At 42.3% G+C, this 18,288-nt stretch overlaps 2 protein-coding genes across 3 annotated transcripts in view; one reads left to right on the top strand and one right to left on the bottom strand.

The window, feature by feature from the left end:
- The window catches only part of nanp (N-acetylneuraminic acid phosphatase), a 44,922-nt gene extending 29,077 nt beyond the window's left edge, over positions 1-15,845 (bottom strand). Inside the window, exons 1-2 of the mRNA XM_064317065.1 lie at positions 15,693-15,845; positions 14,783-14,896 (exon numbers count right to left, since the gene is read on the bottom strand). The gene's annotated coding sequence lies outside the window, so the exon portion shown is untranslated. The remainder of the gene's footprint in view (positions 1-14,782; positions 14,897-15,692) is intronic.
- On the top strand, positions 4,951-12,888 carry LOC135244744 (cytochrome P450 1B1). 2 transcript variants are annotated; one of them, XM_064317272.1, is made up of 3 exons: positions 4,951-5,418; positions 5,931-6,945; positions 9,152-12,888. In XM_064317272.1, the coding sequence occupies exons 2-3, from the start codon at positions 5,933-5,935 to the stop codon at positions 9,762-9,764; spliced, it is 1,626 nt and encodes a 541-aa protein (XP_064173342.1). In that variant the 5' UTR covers positions 4,951-5,418; positions 5,931-5,932; the 3' UTR covers positions 9,765-12,888. The 2 variants fall into 2 exon arrangements, with proteins under 2 accessions (XP_064173342.1, XP_064173341.1); XM_064317271.1 differs by having other exon boundaries at positions 4,951-5,579.
- Positions 15,846-18,288: the final 2,443 nt, after the last annotated feature.

Raw genomic sequence — 18,288 nt, 5'->3', positions numbered from 1 at the left:
ACTTAATCATCTCTCACATTTGGGAAGGTTTCAATACGTCCCATCTGAATGCAGCTGCTTCAGAACACTCCTGACAGGGGAGTGTGGGGACCTCTAACGCACACACATCTCCATGAACGCTTTCATTATTCACATCAAAAATAGCTTTAAGGGCACCACGAGAGGGATTTACTTTTGCAAATATTAATTTCTCCACAATCACATACAGATGCCAAAAATGAGAACTTTTTTTTGTTTTTTTTTTTGCTGCAGGTTTCAATACTCCAATGCCAATTGCTAATGTCATAACCTGATGTAATATCCTTCATCTGATGAGCAGTGATAAATTATTATTACTTACTGAAAAAAAAGCCACAGTTAAATGTGCAGCTGACGAAGGAAGGCTCTTTCATCTTTTACATCAGCCCCAAAGGCTTCAGAATTTCACAAGCTATAGTAGTATTTGGAAATACCTTTTAAAGGGTGGGTGGGTGTTCATTATAGCTCTGAAAAAAGGTGGTGGAGTAGTTAGTCTAATAAATAAACTTGCGTGCAGGACAGGTTGTATCTATGGATAGGGAAGACAGGATGGGAGTGGGGGTTGGGGGTTGTCCTACGGTACTCAATCTTCTCTCCCAGCCGTCTCGACTCTCATTACCGCAGGAGTCAAGTGAGCTCGCACGCGATCACCTGAGTTCAAAGACAGAATCTCCCAGGAAGACGACCGAGAGGTCCTAATGCCGGAAACCAACAATGCCGTGGACTGCACACAAATACGTTTGAGGTCTAATCTTAATTTAATCTAAATACGCGCACAAGATGCATAGTTAATATCTATGAATAACATTAAGAAAAGTGTTCCCAGTAAAAATGCTTCTGTTGATTGTTTTAAGGAAACCAACCATAAAAATTTAAACAATAATTATGTAAGGTTTTTTTTCTTCCATTTTTTACTTGCTAGAAGCAACGCTGTGTTACTGTGGGCCATCACCGCACAAAGGAATAGGCTACTATCAACCTCCTGGATTTCTACGACTATTTACACACATGCTATGTCTTTCCATCTCTATGTTTTCTTGTATATTATTTAGTTTTTTTGTATAACTGAAACGGGTCCGTTTTTCCGATAATATTGTTTGTAATAATGATAATTAGCCTAAGTCTCACCTACAATTTGCAAACATGTGAATATGCAACGTTTCCCACATCAGCAAAATAGGCAATTTGTGGTGGACATCACTTAGCAGTCCGTTGAAACGCTAAACACAGTAACTGGTGAAGCAATTACACAGTCGCTTCATGTCTATTTATGCCCTTGAACTGAATTTCCATCTCTAACATTTACCTAACCTTTCACACTCAACTCAGCACAAGCCCGAATACAGACAGCTTCTGGACGTATAGAGGGGTGGAAATCTAGGTTGACAGATGTCTTAACATAAATACAAGGTCAGCCCAATTTACCTCTATTTTAACGCAGGTTTAACCCAGATGACCTGGTTATGTCCTAGCCAAATTTAGTTTTTCACCGAACGTCTAGATGGAAAATACCATGTAAATTGGGTTGAAATGGTATATATATTATCTAAATTTGATATAAACAGGCTAGATTTGGTTGAAATGTTAAGGTTTTTTAGGCTACATCAGGGTGAAACATGAGCTAAACTAGGGCTGAATTGAGCTAAAACATCTGTCAACCGATTTCCACCCCTCTAGACGTATAGAGTCCGTCCATATTCGGACTTGTGGTTAGGCTACTGGGACGCGCGATAAACCGACATGATCACATCATTAACCAATACTATTAATGTTGTTCAGAAGGCTTTGCGTTCATATTTTGAAAAAACATGGCTATAGATACATTCCCCCAACAATGAGAATTATCGCGTTGCAACAAGTAGGGTGGGGAACGAATACGAGATAATCAGTCGCGAGCTGTCCGTGGTCCTGAAATCTCCCGATTTCATATTAGGGTCGTCTCTGTGCTTTTGCTGATAATAACCGACATCAGCGTCAGGGAACTTGTAGGGCATTTTTTATTCAACACCCATCAGCCGTATATAAAATCAATGAGGATTAGCATGACGGCATAACTCTCTTATCCAGTTAAGAGCCAGCCAGTATGTCCTAGAGCGTAGAGCGGTGGAGATACAGGCGGGTTTCCCGTGAAGATCGCATTCTGCACTTGGTGCTGCCTCGCGATGGGGCTGAGTGATCCCCGGCGAAATATTGATTTAGACTCACGAAATAAGTTAAATAAACTTGTCTCCCAGGGCATATGAAGTTGATTTTTAAAGTGAAACTTTAAAATGTGTAATATTAGATTACATCATGTTTCTCTCAACAAAATCCTGCAACAGGTCGAGCAGGACAATTAGCACAAAAAAGTCAAAGATATAGTCTCCTCCTAGTGGACATAATTGAAAATGCACTTTCAAATCTCCCCTCGCCATTTGCTGATATGATTTTATTCTTGATTTATAGCCATGTTTAACATAGTGAATTTTAAACATTTTCACGGATACTATTTTTCAAACGAAACTATAAGGCTAATGGACCGTATTCAAACTTTCCCGTGCACAGAGCAATGGGGTACAATCTGATTTGTTCTCATTTCACGACCGTACTGCGTACACCGCCTATTTACCCCAGCATACTTATATCAGCACTGTTTAGGCTATACATCAAACACGGACTTACTCGTCATTGCCCTGAGTTCACACCAGTGCATTCGCAGAAATCTACATCGTAGGGACGAACTGGGGGGGGAAGGGTACGGGGCGTGCCTCGCGCGGAGACGTGGATTTGTTTCCACCAGCCTGCAGCGGGCCGTAGGAGGCATTGCGTGACAGCGCAACCATGACTTTAAGCTTTACACCAACTGAGCATTCGGTTCAATGGCAGAGATAACAGGTATATCCGGTATCCTTTCTTTCATTTGCGCTTCTGTCTAATGATATACTGTAAAGCATAAGAGGTAACTGACAGTTTTGCACACACGTAGTTTTTCTTGTGATTATACTTTAATTTTTTCGTTTACAAAAAAATACCAGTCAATATACTCATAGGACACCGCAATGCTGTGAAACGCACTGGTTTCCCAAATTAAATAAATAAAACCATAAATAGAGGCGTAAAACATTAATTACTGGGAGTAAACAATTATATCATTCTTCGGTGGTTTACAACGCTGATTATAGTTGTTAGATGTTCAAACCTCAAAAAGGCTAGACGTACCAGTTTGTATTATAACAAAAAAAAAACGGGGAAAATATTTAATCACAATTTATTACAGCCACTGTTTATTTCGAACGCAAATAAAAGGGGAAAACAGTATTATAATGAAGCCCTTTCTATCTCCTAAGTCTAAAAACTGGACCAAATCCTTTAAAATTACAATATATGCAGCATGCAGCGCTTCAAGTTCGGTTAATACATGTATCAGTCTATCAAAAGATGTAGGCGATGTTGGCCTGTTCAACGCATCATAGTAAATCTTTGCATTCCAGGTAAAACAATACAACTTGCTAGATATACAGCATGGGCTTTAAAGTACCTTGTTTAGGTCTAGAATTATTTTTTCAATGCATGTTTGTCCGTAAATAGGACGTCCGAGCCCTTTTCAGTTTTGCCAATAATTGATTTCCCCGGGGAGTATGGAAATTTAGTTTAAGTCACCATACAATTCCCTACTGATTTAAATTAAATACATGAACAGCGATTAAAAAAAAACAGCAGGACGCTTATTTTGCCATTTTCTTCTTGTAGCCTACGTCAAAATTGAGATGGCAAAAACTAGTTGATAATGAATCAGTGCAATGCTCTTATCCCTCTGTGAATTTCCCCCACATAAAAAAACATTAAAAATACTACTATATTGTATCCGGAATAGGAAAGGATAAAGAGTTAATAAACCTACTTTAAGAGGCATCACGGTTTAAATACAGCAACAAACAAAATATGAAAATGATTGGAAATAAAATAGCGACACGTATTTAGAAGCAAGTAAAGAATTACAATAGGTTTCAATTTGCTACGTTTCCTTGTTGCAATATTTTCATATTTTCTGTTTCTCCATATAGGAGATAAACAGGAGCGCAAAGTTTACGATAATTTGTTTTTTAGTTGTCAAATTAATAGTTATTGTACAAAAGTTAACCGTTCTATTAATGCACCATGGAACATTCTTTTAAATTATTGATTTATAATACGAACAATCGTTTATCGTTTAGTTCAAAGGCAAGTCCCAAATACAACAGGTCCAAGCCCAGAAACAATTGCAAACTGGACACACGTTGTGTACAATTTATAGACCATTTGTTCAGTTTGAAGAAGATATTAGGAAAAAAAACCCATGTGCCGCTTGGATATCAGTCGGTTGCCAAACTGATATAGTGCAAACAAAATATGACCTTTATGTATTTGGTCTCATTTATTTCCTCCATTTCCGTTCAGCATTGTTAAACTACAACAGCATGACGCCATGGATACGAGCCATAAAACAGTATAAAAAGCAAATACCAATATTTTATGGAGCAGCGTGGTGTCATAAAACTGAATCCAAATGTGGATCAGCCAGTTTGTATTCCACTTAATTTAAAACAATGACCGTGGGGGTAATTTGTCAGTGAATTATGAAATGTCACAATAAGGCATTAAGCATTAAAATACAAAGAAATGATCTTAGAAACGTCAATGACGAATTTATTCTTACATTGCAAATATATTATTTTAGATGGTGCAAGGCTGCTTGCCAGCTAAGCGATTAACAAATAATATAACGCAGCAACATAGACAGACTCGCGCACTGCTGACTGCGCACTAACCGTACAGGCAGTGGGTAGCAAACTTATAACTACAATCCGCAGATCCACTCCAAGTGCGTATTGGACGTCCGTGCGCATGTGCGTCTGTGTGTGAGAGAGAGATCTGTGTGTGTGCGAGAGAGTGAGAGAGAGAGAGAGAGAGAGAGAGAGAGAGAGAGAGCGAGAGATCATTTTTCGAGGAAAGAAAAAAAAAATCAACCAATGCAACAAACCACGAGTCGGACGCTGACGAGTTACGATGCTATTTGTCAGTGTACCGTTCATGATAAATCATTTGATTTGGGATTAACAAAGCTATATATGCAGAGGGTCTCATATTGTTTGAACGAAGTCAAAGCGGCGGGTTGAGTCAAGAATAATCTCGTGCTGTATAAATTATATGCGAGAGCATAAGGCTATTTATTTTTTTCTTGAATTAATTTGCACCGTCCGAACTAATTTTGAAACACTATGACTGCATGTGCAATTTCCGAATTTCACATTAGCTCGCATTATACGTAATCGAATCCGTTAAACAGAACACCAGCGCAATTCTGTTTTTGGATCCCTCGCGACCTCGCTGAAATGTAACCGCTTGCCTACATTAGCTGGTTGCTGGGACCGCAGCTGTTCGGTAAGGAAGAAAATATTGATTTTCGCATCCGATAAGTGACCAATGATCTCTGCCTGCATTTAGACCTGGAAAAAAAATATTCACTCGTCCTTCCTCAAGAAATTACGGACAAGGTTTGGTCGTTCTTTGGAGTGGAAAAACCGGTGCAGATTTATCCACAGGTAGCCTATCATAAAAGTTTCATCATTATTAACTCTCTCCTTTAATTTCATTTGGATTTGTGATACGTTGTTAACTCACTAAATTGATATAATTTTGCAAGCGTAGAAAATTCGTATATTTATTATACAGGAGTTGTTTGTCAGTCCGTCGCTTAAAAGTTTTCATGAGCAGAGTATGGTTTCCCCCCCGAAAGTTTACGATTACGATATTGTTTTCCATTACACCACCCTTTTAATTAGAGATTATCCAATATTTTATAGTGTCACATATAATCACCGTATAGCACACCATATGCAATTTGAGCACATCCTAATTCATTCTTATTAATATCTGCCTTTCGGGCTTCACAGGAATGAGGATGGACATTCAGGAGGTGATGGAGGAAATGTCCCGGCCGTCGCCGCGGAGTCTGTTGCTGGCGTCAGTGTCTTTGCTGGTGGCCGTGCACCTGTGGCTCTGGATCCAGAGATGCAGGAACGCCGACGGCCCGCCGGGGCCGTTCCCCTGGCCAATCATAGGGAACGCGGCGCAACTTGGTAGCGCACCCCATCTCTACTTCAGTCGCATGGCGCAGAAATACGGCGAGGTCTTCCAAATTAAGCTTGGCAGCCGGGCAGTTGTGGTGCTCAATGGCGATGCGATCAGAACGGCCCTCATCAAAAAGGGGGCCGACTTTGCGGGAAGACCTGACTTCACCTCTTTTCAATTTGTTTCCAACGGCAAGAGCATGGCTTTTGGAAACTACAGCGATTGGTGGAAGGCACATCGAAAAATTGCCCAGACTACTGTCCGTACATTCTCAACAGGCAATGTCCACACTAAAAAAGTGCTCGAAAATCACGTGCTGAGCGAAGGCAGAGAACTGCTGCATCTTTTCATGAAAATGACAAACGAGAGAAAATATTTCCAGCCGCTTACATATCTGACAGTATCTACAGCAAACATAATGAGCGCCGTGTGTTTTGGGAAGAGGTACTCCTACGACGACGCCGAATTTCAAGCAGTGGTCGGAAGAAACGACCAATTTACCAAAACGGTTGGTGCTGGAAGCATAGTGGACGTCATGCCTTGGCTCCAGTATTTCCCAAACCCAATTAAAACCATATTTGGAAACTTTAAAGATCTCAACCGGGAATTCTACGGATTTATCAGTCAAAAAGTGGCTGAGCACAGAAAAACAATTCAATCACGCACTGTAAGAGACATGACTGATGCATTCATTCTGGCGCTTGACCAGGGTTTAACAAGCTCTACGGGGGTGTTCTTGGACAAAGAGTACGTGCCACCCACGGTTAGCGACATCTTTGGTGCGAGCCAAGATACACTGTCAACCGCCCTGCAGTGGATAATTCTGGTACTTGTAAGGTAAGCCCTTTGTTGAAGGATTTTCAATGAAAAGGAAGAAAATGCATTATGACTACGTTTCAGCATCTTAACATGTTGAGTGGTTAAGTAGGATTATCCGACAGATTCATATATGCTTCCAAGAGAAATTTAGACTTGTTCAATCTGGTTGAACTTTTCTTACAATGGCTTCCAAAGCATAGGAGAAAAAGCACGCAAAACAATGCGATTAATGTGTGGGATACTGTTTAAACCACCGGTTGCTCGAAGCAGGTTTATCGGTCTGCTTGCTCACACAGTACAAATAATGGATAAGAAGCACGTTACATCATTGTTAATTTAAGCTTTGAGCCAGCACAAACAAAAACACCATTATATTTTGTGCATTATGTTTTAAATGCTCGCGCATTTCAGGAGGATCTCTCATCGTACCTAAGGGTTTCACTTTTTTGTTAAAGTTAGTATCTTGTTAACTAATTTAAGGACACCATCAAACTGCGTAAAACGCTTTTCCATAGCGAGCGTGGAGGCAAGCCACATGTCATAGTTTATATTCGAGACGAAGGTGTACAACAGGATGTGGGTGTGTTTCTGGGAGGGGATGAAATGAAGGCAGCATTAAATATGATATCCGCAGTCTCGTGCATTCTTTGTGTTGAAGTGCAATTGCGTAAACCGTCTTTAAACCCGAGCTGCTTTTTCTGTGCACGAGGAAAAAGTTCTTTACTGCAAGGGGCGTTCGTTCTTAATCATAAACGTCGGTTGTCAGTGCGCGTGTCAACGTGCAAGCAGACGTTACATAACACAGCACAGGAACAGGAGACCAGGCTGACAGCACCATGGTTTATAAAAACACCGTGACACAGAAAGGAAGACGGAGGGGCGGTACATTTTAACTTGTTTTTCTTAAACACAAAATGTGCCTGTCAAGAAGTTTCATGAACAGTAGATTTTAATTATGTAATATTCTTGGGGAGTGAGTGCGGGAGGGGGGTTGGAATTAAGAACAGACTGGATCGACAGGACAGTGAGAAGGTTAAAAAACAAACAATGCCTGTATCAGTAAGCTTTTCATTAGTACCTGGGAATAAAACCCCCTAATGATTATGATTTTGGTACATATGACATTTTTAGTGATTTAGCATTAGCTAGTTTTACCAAAGCTACTGGGTACAGCCAATGAGGTGGATAGATTAATGCCAAAATGGCTCAGCTTACCTTGTAAAGCCTCCTCTCCACTGAAACATTTAAACTGGAAATCAGACTTAGATGCAGAGTGGACAGGCTTTATGGTGATAAAACCGCCAGTACTGTCACCTTGTCGGCCCCGTTTATTTCTTGACATAGTGCTTGATAATAGTGCTAGGCTAAAACAAAAATCTGCTCCCAGCCCAGCCCTTTCACAATGAGATTAGACACCCCAGCTCCAGGCTGTAGGTAAATGATGAGTCTAGTTGGACTGAATGAGTTCAAATGGCAGAAAGCGTCCCACAGCATAACATATGCACTTTAATCGATGGACAGGTGTGGGCAGTTGCTAGCAGGTAGTTTTGCTTTGCTAGTTAGGACTGCCCTGCTTTGCTTTATAGACAGGATCAACTCATATTGACTGTTCCCTCTATGGACTACAGCACAAGGTGCACAGGTGGTCATCTAGCCAATGAGCTGTAACTGTGAAAATGAAAGCCAAGACAATGTCATCATGTTGTTATAGCAACATTACAGGACATAGCCAGGAATGTCATGCCCAGTGAACCGCCTTGCTCTACATGGGTTGCCCTCCCAGCCCACCCCAACTTCCATTAAGCACACAGTGGTGGGCCCCATGAAAAAATATGACCTTGGGCCACATAAAAATATTTATCACACTGACAACATCCCATCCTATTAATCCAAACATTTTTAAGCCCCATCCAGCCCGGAGCCCCACAAATCATTACAAACACACACAATATTTCTTCAATGTGTCTGAAACTTCATTCGCTCTCTTGCTTTTCAAAGGTGATATGTTCATTGTCATCTTTCAAGAAGTTTTGTCGTGAGGGGAGCCATGCTTGGCCTCTGCTGACAGATGATTTTTGGGGGTGTCTGGCTTTATGTTACTCAGAGTATACCAGCAGGGCTAAGAGACAAAGAAAATATTTCCCTTCACAGAAATGGCCCTCAGAGAGGCCACAACCTGGGCGCCTTCCTCTGCCTGACCCTGTCAAACTGTGTATCTGCTCAGGTTCCCGGACATCCAGAAGCAGCTCCGCGAGGAGGTGGACAAGGTGGTGGACAGCAGCCGGCTGCCCAGCATCGAGGATCAGCCACGCCTGCCCTACGTCATGGCCTTCCTGTACGAGGTCATGCGGTTCACCAGCTTCATCCCCCTCACCATCCCACACTCCACCACCACCGACACCGCCATCCAGGGCTACCGCATCCCCAAGGACACCGTGGTCTTCATCAACCAGTGGTCCATCAACCACAGCCCCGCCAAGTGGGTCCGTCCGGAAGTCTTCGACCCGAACAGGTTCCTGGACAAGAGCGGGGCCCTGGACAAGGACCAGACCAGCAGCGTGCTGATCTTCTCCCTGGGGAAGAGGCGGTGCATCGGGGAGGACCTGTCCAAGATGCAGCTCTTCCTCTACACTACCCTGCTCATCCACCAGTGCTTGTTCAAGGCCAACCCCGCGGAGCCACTCAGCTTGGATTACTTATACGGCCTGACCCTGAAACCCAAGGCCTTCAGCATTGCGGTCGAGCACCGAAACTCTATGGCCCTGCTGGACGCTTATGTGCAACAGCATGCGAAAGCAGAAGCCGATGGGGAAAGCACGTCCTCAGAACAGAACTAATTATACACACACACACACACACACACACACACACAAACACGCACGCACACACACACACAAACACGCATGCACACACACACACAAACACGCATGCACACACGCGCACGCACAGACGCGCACATGCACACACAGACCAATTATAAGACAAAAATGAAGGTCAATGGAAATATTCTTTTATCACTGAAGTATAATTATGTGCCATCAGGTCTCACTCTGTTCATGAGAGTGTACAGTAATGATATATGTTTATCGATGCAACGCTCAGGCAAAATAGATTCTTATATTTTTATATATATTTTGCTTTGTCACTTTGTAGTTGTTGTTGTTGTTGTCCTCACCATCGGTAGTCCTCACGTACATTTTGTTTTTAAAAAGGTTGTATATTTGATTATCAGTATAAATTAGAGCTAATATAAATGCACTGATATAGGCCTACATGCACACACACATGCATTAACACATATATACAGATGTGTGCGGTATGCGTTATATATTCAGCTGCATATAATAAGAATAAACAGTTACTCCTACAGAGGGAGAGAGAAGTTCACTGGGCATTAAGATATTAAGCATGACCTGTGATCGGTTACCATGTTAAGCATGAACCATGATTGGTCAGCATGGCCAATAGTAACTGTGAGCAATGATTGATCACAAGTGGCCCAGGGGGTCCATTATTAGGCAGCATGTCATTTGATTGGTCAGCACAGCCTACAATTGTTCTGTGCGACCAATGAAGTGAATTTATCTCACTCAAGACATACTGACATCAAAAGCAAGGATATGCCAGCCATTCAGCTGGATTTACGGTGACAGTCACAATGAAAATACTAAATATGGAAATAATTAAGCGCAGAAATATTTAGAGAATTATTTTGACAAACAGTATACATTGGAATATGAAAATGTTTAAGCTAATGTGAAGCTACAAAGGTAGACAGCTGTGGAGTTCTATCACAACGGTCCGGAACTCAATGGTAATTTTTTAACAAGCTCTTCAATTTCAGAATGGATCATTGATGGCCTCCTGGCTCCTGGTGAGGATGCTACAGCACCTTTTAATCATAAAAAAAGGACTGGGCGATGTTCAATAATTTTGACGATAAAAAATTGGATCAAATATTGTTTATTAAGCTGCTACTTTCCATTAAACGGATTTAATATGAGGTGCACCCGTGAAATGAATCTGCAGCTGGCAAGTGACGCTTAATAAAATCGGAACAATACTTGGACTGCATTTTATATAGCGCTTTTATCCAAAGCGCTTAACAATTGATGCCATTCACACACACACTCACACACCAACGGCAAAAGGCTGCCATGCAAGGTACCAATCAGCCCGTTGGGAGCAATTTAGGGGTTAGGTGTCTTGCTCAGGGACACTTTGACACGCCCAGGGCGGGCGATCGAACCGGCAACCCTCCGACTGCCAGACAACCGCTCTTACATCCGCTCTTACCTCCTGACCTATGTCGCCACAATAACAAAGATTACAAACAGGGTCCATATTCATAAAGCGTTTTAGAGTGGGAGTACTGATCTGGGATCAGTTTGCCGTTGAGCACATAATGGACAGGGGTAGACTACGGACAAGGGAAAACAGACCCTAGATCACCACTCCAACTCTGAGAGGTTTTACGAATATGACCCCAGGACACTTAAAGGTGAGTTTCGATACTCCACTTACTTGTTGCCCTACCACTGGGGATAAAAGCATATATTGCTAAAAATGCATCAGGTATTGAGCAGATAAACTCTGTAACACACATCTTTGAGAAAATTAATGGCGGAAAACCAGCTTCTTTTTTGGGTCAATGACTACATGAATGGTACTCAGGATCATATAACAACAGAGTGGTGGTGAGCTGTCTAATCACACAGATCTCATTACTCGCTCACTATTATAGCAAAAAAAAGCAGAGGATGACAGTGAGGGGGAATAGCAATAAAAACACCAGTCTCTGAGCACTTTAGCAACCGGAACTTCTCTGTGCCCTCGTTCTGCTGTTGTATCTTACTCTCCATACTCTAGGCTTGCTGACTTTTCTGCTTTTACAAAAGGAAATAATACATTAACCAGGGGAAAATAAAGAGTCCATCCTTGGCAGGTGTTAGGAGAAGCAAAGGAGAGAGATTCCACAGTGTTGACTACAGTGACTTGCTGATGGGAATCTTCTCCCAGCAGAGTGAGGAAATCTGCGTCATACGACTTCATCTTAATACTGTCAATACTTTTAAGTGTTATCATTTAACATGAATAAACTGAAAATAACCTGGGAAAGTTAGTTAAAAAGCCAGGGAAGGTTTTTGGTTGGATGTATAGATTGTACATGCTTGACAGCTAGTGAAAGTTTTACCAGCACTGTCCGAAAAAAAATGTGCACAAAAACTGTACCTAGGGAGTATAATGGCTTGGGGCAATACTCTTAAAGGCATGCCAACTGTACCTCTTACACTTTTAGATTAGTAGTCTAAGGTACAAATATAAGCCAGTGAGAGGATATTAATAGGAACTGTACCTTAATGACCGAAAACGGACCCCAACCGTACAATTTTTCTGACAGAGGGTTTCCCCAGCCTGTTTGTTGTTTCTTTATTGAAGGTTGAGTAGCTACTAAAAGGTGTACATGCGCAGCAGAAGTGTCCAGGGGAGCAGCAAGCTGGCTGACATTCTGTGCCGTGTTTGGCTGTACGTCTGAATCTTAGAACTGCTGTTTCACACTTGTATTTAAAGGCTTTATTCATTTTAGATCTATATTAGATCAGTGTTTAACCAACATTTGCTAGAGAGGTTCATATGCTTCACGCTGTTTTAGACACAGGTATTCAGGCATTTGCTGGTCTGTTTTTCAAGTTAATGATTTGTATAAGCTCAAACATATTAGAGGTTGCTCTGAAAAATGTATATGTTCAGCCCTTTAAGTTGTTTAATTTAACTTGCTCGTCACAAATATGATAATGTTAGCTTTGTATATTTTTGTAATAAATATGTAATATATTTGCTATAACTTTGCTGTTATAAGGACTTTACCATGATATTTATAGAACCGAAAAAGATGATCACAAATCGCTTTTATAACCTTTGAAAATTACGGGAAAATAAAGACTACTTTTATTACTGTGACTGTCATTTCTTAAGCATTTGTCTCCAGGTGACACCAGCCTTCCTTGTGCCTTGATCAGCACTATATCTCACTCAGTCCTATGAGCAACTGCAAAATATCAGACTGGAGAATGAAGCTCTTTTTCAAGCTCAAACTTGTCATTTATACTTGTGAAGACACATGCGTTCAGACAGACCGAAAGGGAAATGCTGATATGAATGCTAAATATTAACGGTGTAAATGCTGCAGGAAACTGCTGCCTTGATGAAAAAAAAAACTAGTTTAAAATTCAACGGAAGAAATCCTTTGTGGCAATCACAAAAAAATAATGAAAACATTTACAGTTAAATGCAGTTAAAGTGCAGACTGTCAGCACTGAGGACATTTATATCCTTATCGGTTGATCCATGTAAGAATTACATCTCTGTTTATAAACGTTCCCCCCATTTTAGGGGAGCAGAGATTAGACAATTAGACACAAAGTAATTGGACAGCTGGTCAGGTGTTTCTTGGCCAACTGTGCATCTTTGCATCGTAAGTTCATGCACAAGAAAGCTAACAAAAGGTCTACAGTTCCTTCTAGGTATGGAATTTTCATTTGGAGTCTGCTGCTGTTGTCTCTCAGTCAGCATAGACACTCCATATTCTTTGTTTTATTTCAAATCCATTGCGCTGGAGTACAGAGCCAAAACAACAAAAATTGCATCACTGTCTCAATGCTTTTGTTTTTTTTAAACAAATTAACCTAACTGTCCATTAACTGAAGCCTAGGCAATGAAGTAATCTCACACCAAAGCCAAGCCTGCAGCCATGTGAGTGGCATTTCCATGCATCCCCAGAACAAAAGGGGAGTGTTCATAGCAACTCTTTCCCAGTGTAGTGCTTTATCAGCCATCCCAGAACATCCTGTGTGTTATCGGCGTGGGGGCCTGCAGCCAACCAGGAGCTTTGAGTGCGTGACAGGTTCAGATAAAGAAAACACAATACAGAGAGAGCCTCCTTCCCCCCCCCCCCCCCGCTGAGCTAACCCTGCCACCAATGCCCCCGCCACCCCCACCCCCACCCCCACCCCCCACCAACTGCAAAGCACCTCCAGAGGAACAAGAAGGAGAAAAAGAAAGGAAAACCTTCTCAGCCTTTAGATCTTTAACCTCTGGAACGCAGCAATAACAGTAGATCCAAGGAAGAAATAAAATTCATTTTTTTAATGTATAGGCTATAAGTTTTAGTATGTCACTCTGCATTGATGTGAGCCTCTGAGAGAACATGGCCACAGACACACATGGAAATGACTCAACCTCAGATATTACTCTTGAGTATATGTACATAGTGAGAGTACAGGGGCACAAACACTGTCCCAGCTAGATCTCTCCAGTTAAAAGGAAGCCCATTTCTTCATAGTGCCCATGTGGGTCTTGACAGACCGCAGCATTGCCAGGACCTGAGTTCTACCTTCAGAAACAGCGAGAGCATGGCACCCAAAGGAATCCAGGTCACTTTCTATGGAGCGAGATTGCAGAGAGGAGGCCAGCCTATCACTCTGCCACTACACCCACTGCCAGCAGAACTCCCAAAATTAGTACTCCCCACTTCTCTCCGTCCCGCCTTGCCCTTCCAACAGGCATAAATGCAAGGAGTAACAGCTGTCCCACCAACCCCCCCAACCCCTTGTTTTACGTATTATATGACAATGTGGTAATCGTAATATCCCTCTCCACACAAGGAATCATGGGATATACCCTTTCACTTTCCCATGACCTCACTGTGACCCAGAGAGTACAGCGTGTGCCTTGCTGTACTTGATGAGCACAAAAGCTTTTCCTTGGCACGTGCTTTTTTTTTTCTCGCTCTGAAAAAACGTGTCAGCTGGTAGAGAGAGAGAGAGAGGGAGAGAGACAAGGGAGGGGTTCAGACCTGTAAGCGCCTCCTTCACAGCGGTTCGTGAAACAGGCTGCAGGAAACACGCCGCTGCACACGGCAGGGTGTTCAGGTGAACCAGGGGCTCTTGTGTACCACAGTCATGCACTCCTGGAAGCAAGGAAGAAAGGTGCAAACTTAGAATATAAAACTAATAACATCGGGAGGAATCCAAGACGGCGTTCATTCACCTTATAAACCACCTTAGGGGAACTGAGCTTATGGTAGAAAGCTTATTTCCTGCAATCACAAGTAGGGCTGTGCATACACATTTTAGGACCATATGGTATGGAGAAGGGGGGTACCCCCAGAGATGCATACATTTACGAGGGTGTTTGTCAGAGATACATACTCTATCATACTGTATCATACAACATCTAACAAGCCCTGCAAATTAAACATGGACTTGCTCGGTAGATTGTAAGAAAGTTAAGTAAACTATTCCATAAACTGACACAACAAACAAACAATTTTCATACAAAATAAAAATAAAAAAGCGACAGGCTTCAACAGATAACCGTGTTGTAATTAACTTTATACGTGATGGTACAACATAGCTGGTACAGTTACGACTATTAAGGTGCTGAGACACAAACCAAGCATGCAAGCCACGAATGTGCGTTATTGTTAACACAGTTAGCTTAGTTAGCAAGCGAAGGCACTGCATCCGTTTGAGTTCAGTCACTCACGGCATTAGCTATAACGATGTTTTTGGGCAGTAATGCTGCATTTCGAGGTCGGGTAACTAAATAGGGCACATACACACAACCTGTAACGTTACTAATACTTGCCTGAGTGACTTACGAGCTAACGGTAAAGCATGTTTATTTCTAACAAATGTAGAATATTGATAGCAACTAATATCAAAATAGCATAGCATCTATTAGTCTCTGTCAGTTTTACTCACCTTGTTACCAAAATTACAAGAACTTAGACTAGCACGTTCATTTAGTATGAGTACATCTGGCATTGAAATCACAGAACTGAATAAAGCACCAGGTGCACCGTGTGAGGGAGGGGCAAAGTTGTTCTGCTGAACAAGATGTTCAGCATCTGTGTCAATTGTATTAGACTGAGTGCATACCCCACCCAAAAATCCTAAATTGAATGCAACAATTAGGTAATGGGAATTATGACACGGTGAGTGCATCGGGCCATCAAATAAAATAATAGTGCATCTTGCAGTGAGGCCACAAGCTAAGGGGTACGTATGCAAGGGCTGTGTCTAAAACGGAAGGCAGGTGCCTTGTTGCCTGCACTCTCATTCGAAGGCAACGGCCTGCTGCTCCGAAGCGTCCTAACGGTAAAGGAACCACAAAAGGCAACGAATTTCGCACGAACCAAAGAGGAAGAGGCGAATTATCGAGTTCACCGAGTACTCACTTGTAAACGAACTTTACCGCGCTCACTGCGACTGCCGCTAACAAACGCCATTATTTTAACGGAAGAGAGAAGCCTAGAAGGGAAACGTGGTCACGTGGTTCCATTTAATTCCATTCAATTTTATACTGCATGTAGCACCATCGCAAGATGGCTGCCACGGTGAAGTAGAATTATATGATGAGCCTACCATGTATTTCCTGAGTGCTGTAGAAATTCATCAAACTCGCCCCAGCGCGAATTACATTATGTGCTAAAAGCTCACATTGTGGTAATCAATAGAACCCCTCTTCGCTTGACATTGACATTAAATTAGTAGACAGAAATGCATCATTTTTGATGCACATGGGAGTTTGTTCCAGATGCCCAACATTGCAGTGACCCTCCCCATCAGAGAGGTGGATATCAACGACCATGAGGGGTAATGAGACTGACTGACAGGTGATGTCAAGAAAAGACTTAACAAGGAGGACAGAAGTATGAGGGACCACCCTGGCAGCCTGAGGGGTGCTCATTTTTTTGGATAGCGGACTGAAACATAATGAATCTTTCACTCACGGCATGAGCTGGAAGTGCAGAATCCCCCTTCTAGTGACCTTTAGCATTGCAAAATCCTAATCACAGCTTGAGGTCATTGGCAACTATTTATTTATTGTTGTTTCTATGATAAGCAAAGACAGGAATGTGTAGGAGATGAGAAGGAATGAGAAAGGAGGGAAGGAGAGAGATATTACACCAGCTACGCATTCACTGACAGTATCGCCACAAAAGATAAAACATGGTCACATTGGGGGAGGAGTACACAAAGACCTGGATTCCAACACAACACCTACCACTCCCATCCCCACAACCAAACTGCATTTGTTTGATTAAAGTTCTTATTTGTTGTCTGAAAAATTCACATCTCACCATTCTATCAAAACAAAAAAAAAGAGTTTTACTTAAAAATACAACTTTCCTTAAAATAGTCTCCTTTTGTGTCAATTCCAATTAAACAGATTTTTGGAAGTCCATCCAGCCATTTTGCAAAGTGGGAGTTTTAAAAACCACAGGAGGCCTAATACTTTTAGCCTGTACCGTGGCTCCAAACAACACATCGTTTTGTGTATGTTTGTGTTTTAATTTTGTATTGGCCGAGTTGTCCAATAAAGTTCAGTAATAACCTAAAAAAGAAGGTGGTGTGGAAGAGGCCGTTGAGAGGATGCTCTTTTCCCATTCTTTTTTTTCTCCAACAGAACATAGCAGGGTCAGTGGCTGGGGCGCGGTCAGAAATACAGGCCCTCCCTCTGGGGTGGGGGGGAGCAGTGCAGCAGAATGCGCAGGAGGTGCAACAGGAGGTCCCACTCCTTGCCGTAGCCAAGCATGTGGAACGTGGGGAGGGGGGAGGAGGAGGTGGGGGGAGGGGGTCAGGTCAATTTCCCAGGACCCAAGTTAAAATCTACCCTCGCCCCTCCCCTTCCCTTCCCTACCCCGCAGGAGCTCCCCTCTGTAATTTCACCTGTGTTCCAGGTGCCTCCGGGGTCAGGAGATGAGTCCAGGTTGTGGGAACGCTGTGATTCCGGGAGCTGGGAGACGGGCGGCAGCTAGCAGGGGAGGCCGGACACTCTCCCGTCACAAAAAAAAACGCAACGGAAAAGCCGAGCTGTCCAGCGGCCCAGTCACTGGCGCTAGCACGTGTCATCATATCAGAACAAATCTTAATCAGCCAGTGTGCATTTTTAGTTTTAAGCTATTATCAGCTGCCACTGATATGATCCTGATATCATTCTGCAATACCAAATGGCAACATTTCATTGTTTTTGTTTGACTTCATGAATATTTGTAAGGGGAAAATCACGCGTGGGTCTCCACATTAATCTCACATCCCATCTCGAGCCCACTTAAGACCCACACGTGATTCCAAAACCACAGGCTGTGAAGTCCGAATGTCAAGAGTCCCTGACAGACTCCACCATGGTTCTGACGCCACTAATCCACCACTGTGGACTGAGAACCAACAATGCATATTTCACATTTTACCATCAAGCAACGGCCTGTTTAAAACACCTGGTGCTTCTCACATTTGGAGTCTGACCGATTAAAATATTTGGTAATAAACACAAAAATTATGTTCAGCATTCCAC

Source organism: Anguilla rostrata, chromosome 18 (assembly GCF_018555375.3).
Source record: "Anguilla rostrata isolate EN2019 chromosome 18, ASM1855537v3, whole genome shotgun sequence".
NCBI lineage: Eukaryota > Metazoa > Chordata > Actinopteri > Anguilliformes > Anguillidae > Anguilla > Anguilla rostrata.
Note: the sequence above shows the minus strand (reverse complement) of the source record. Positions and strands in the feature narration are given on the sequence as shown.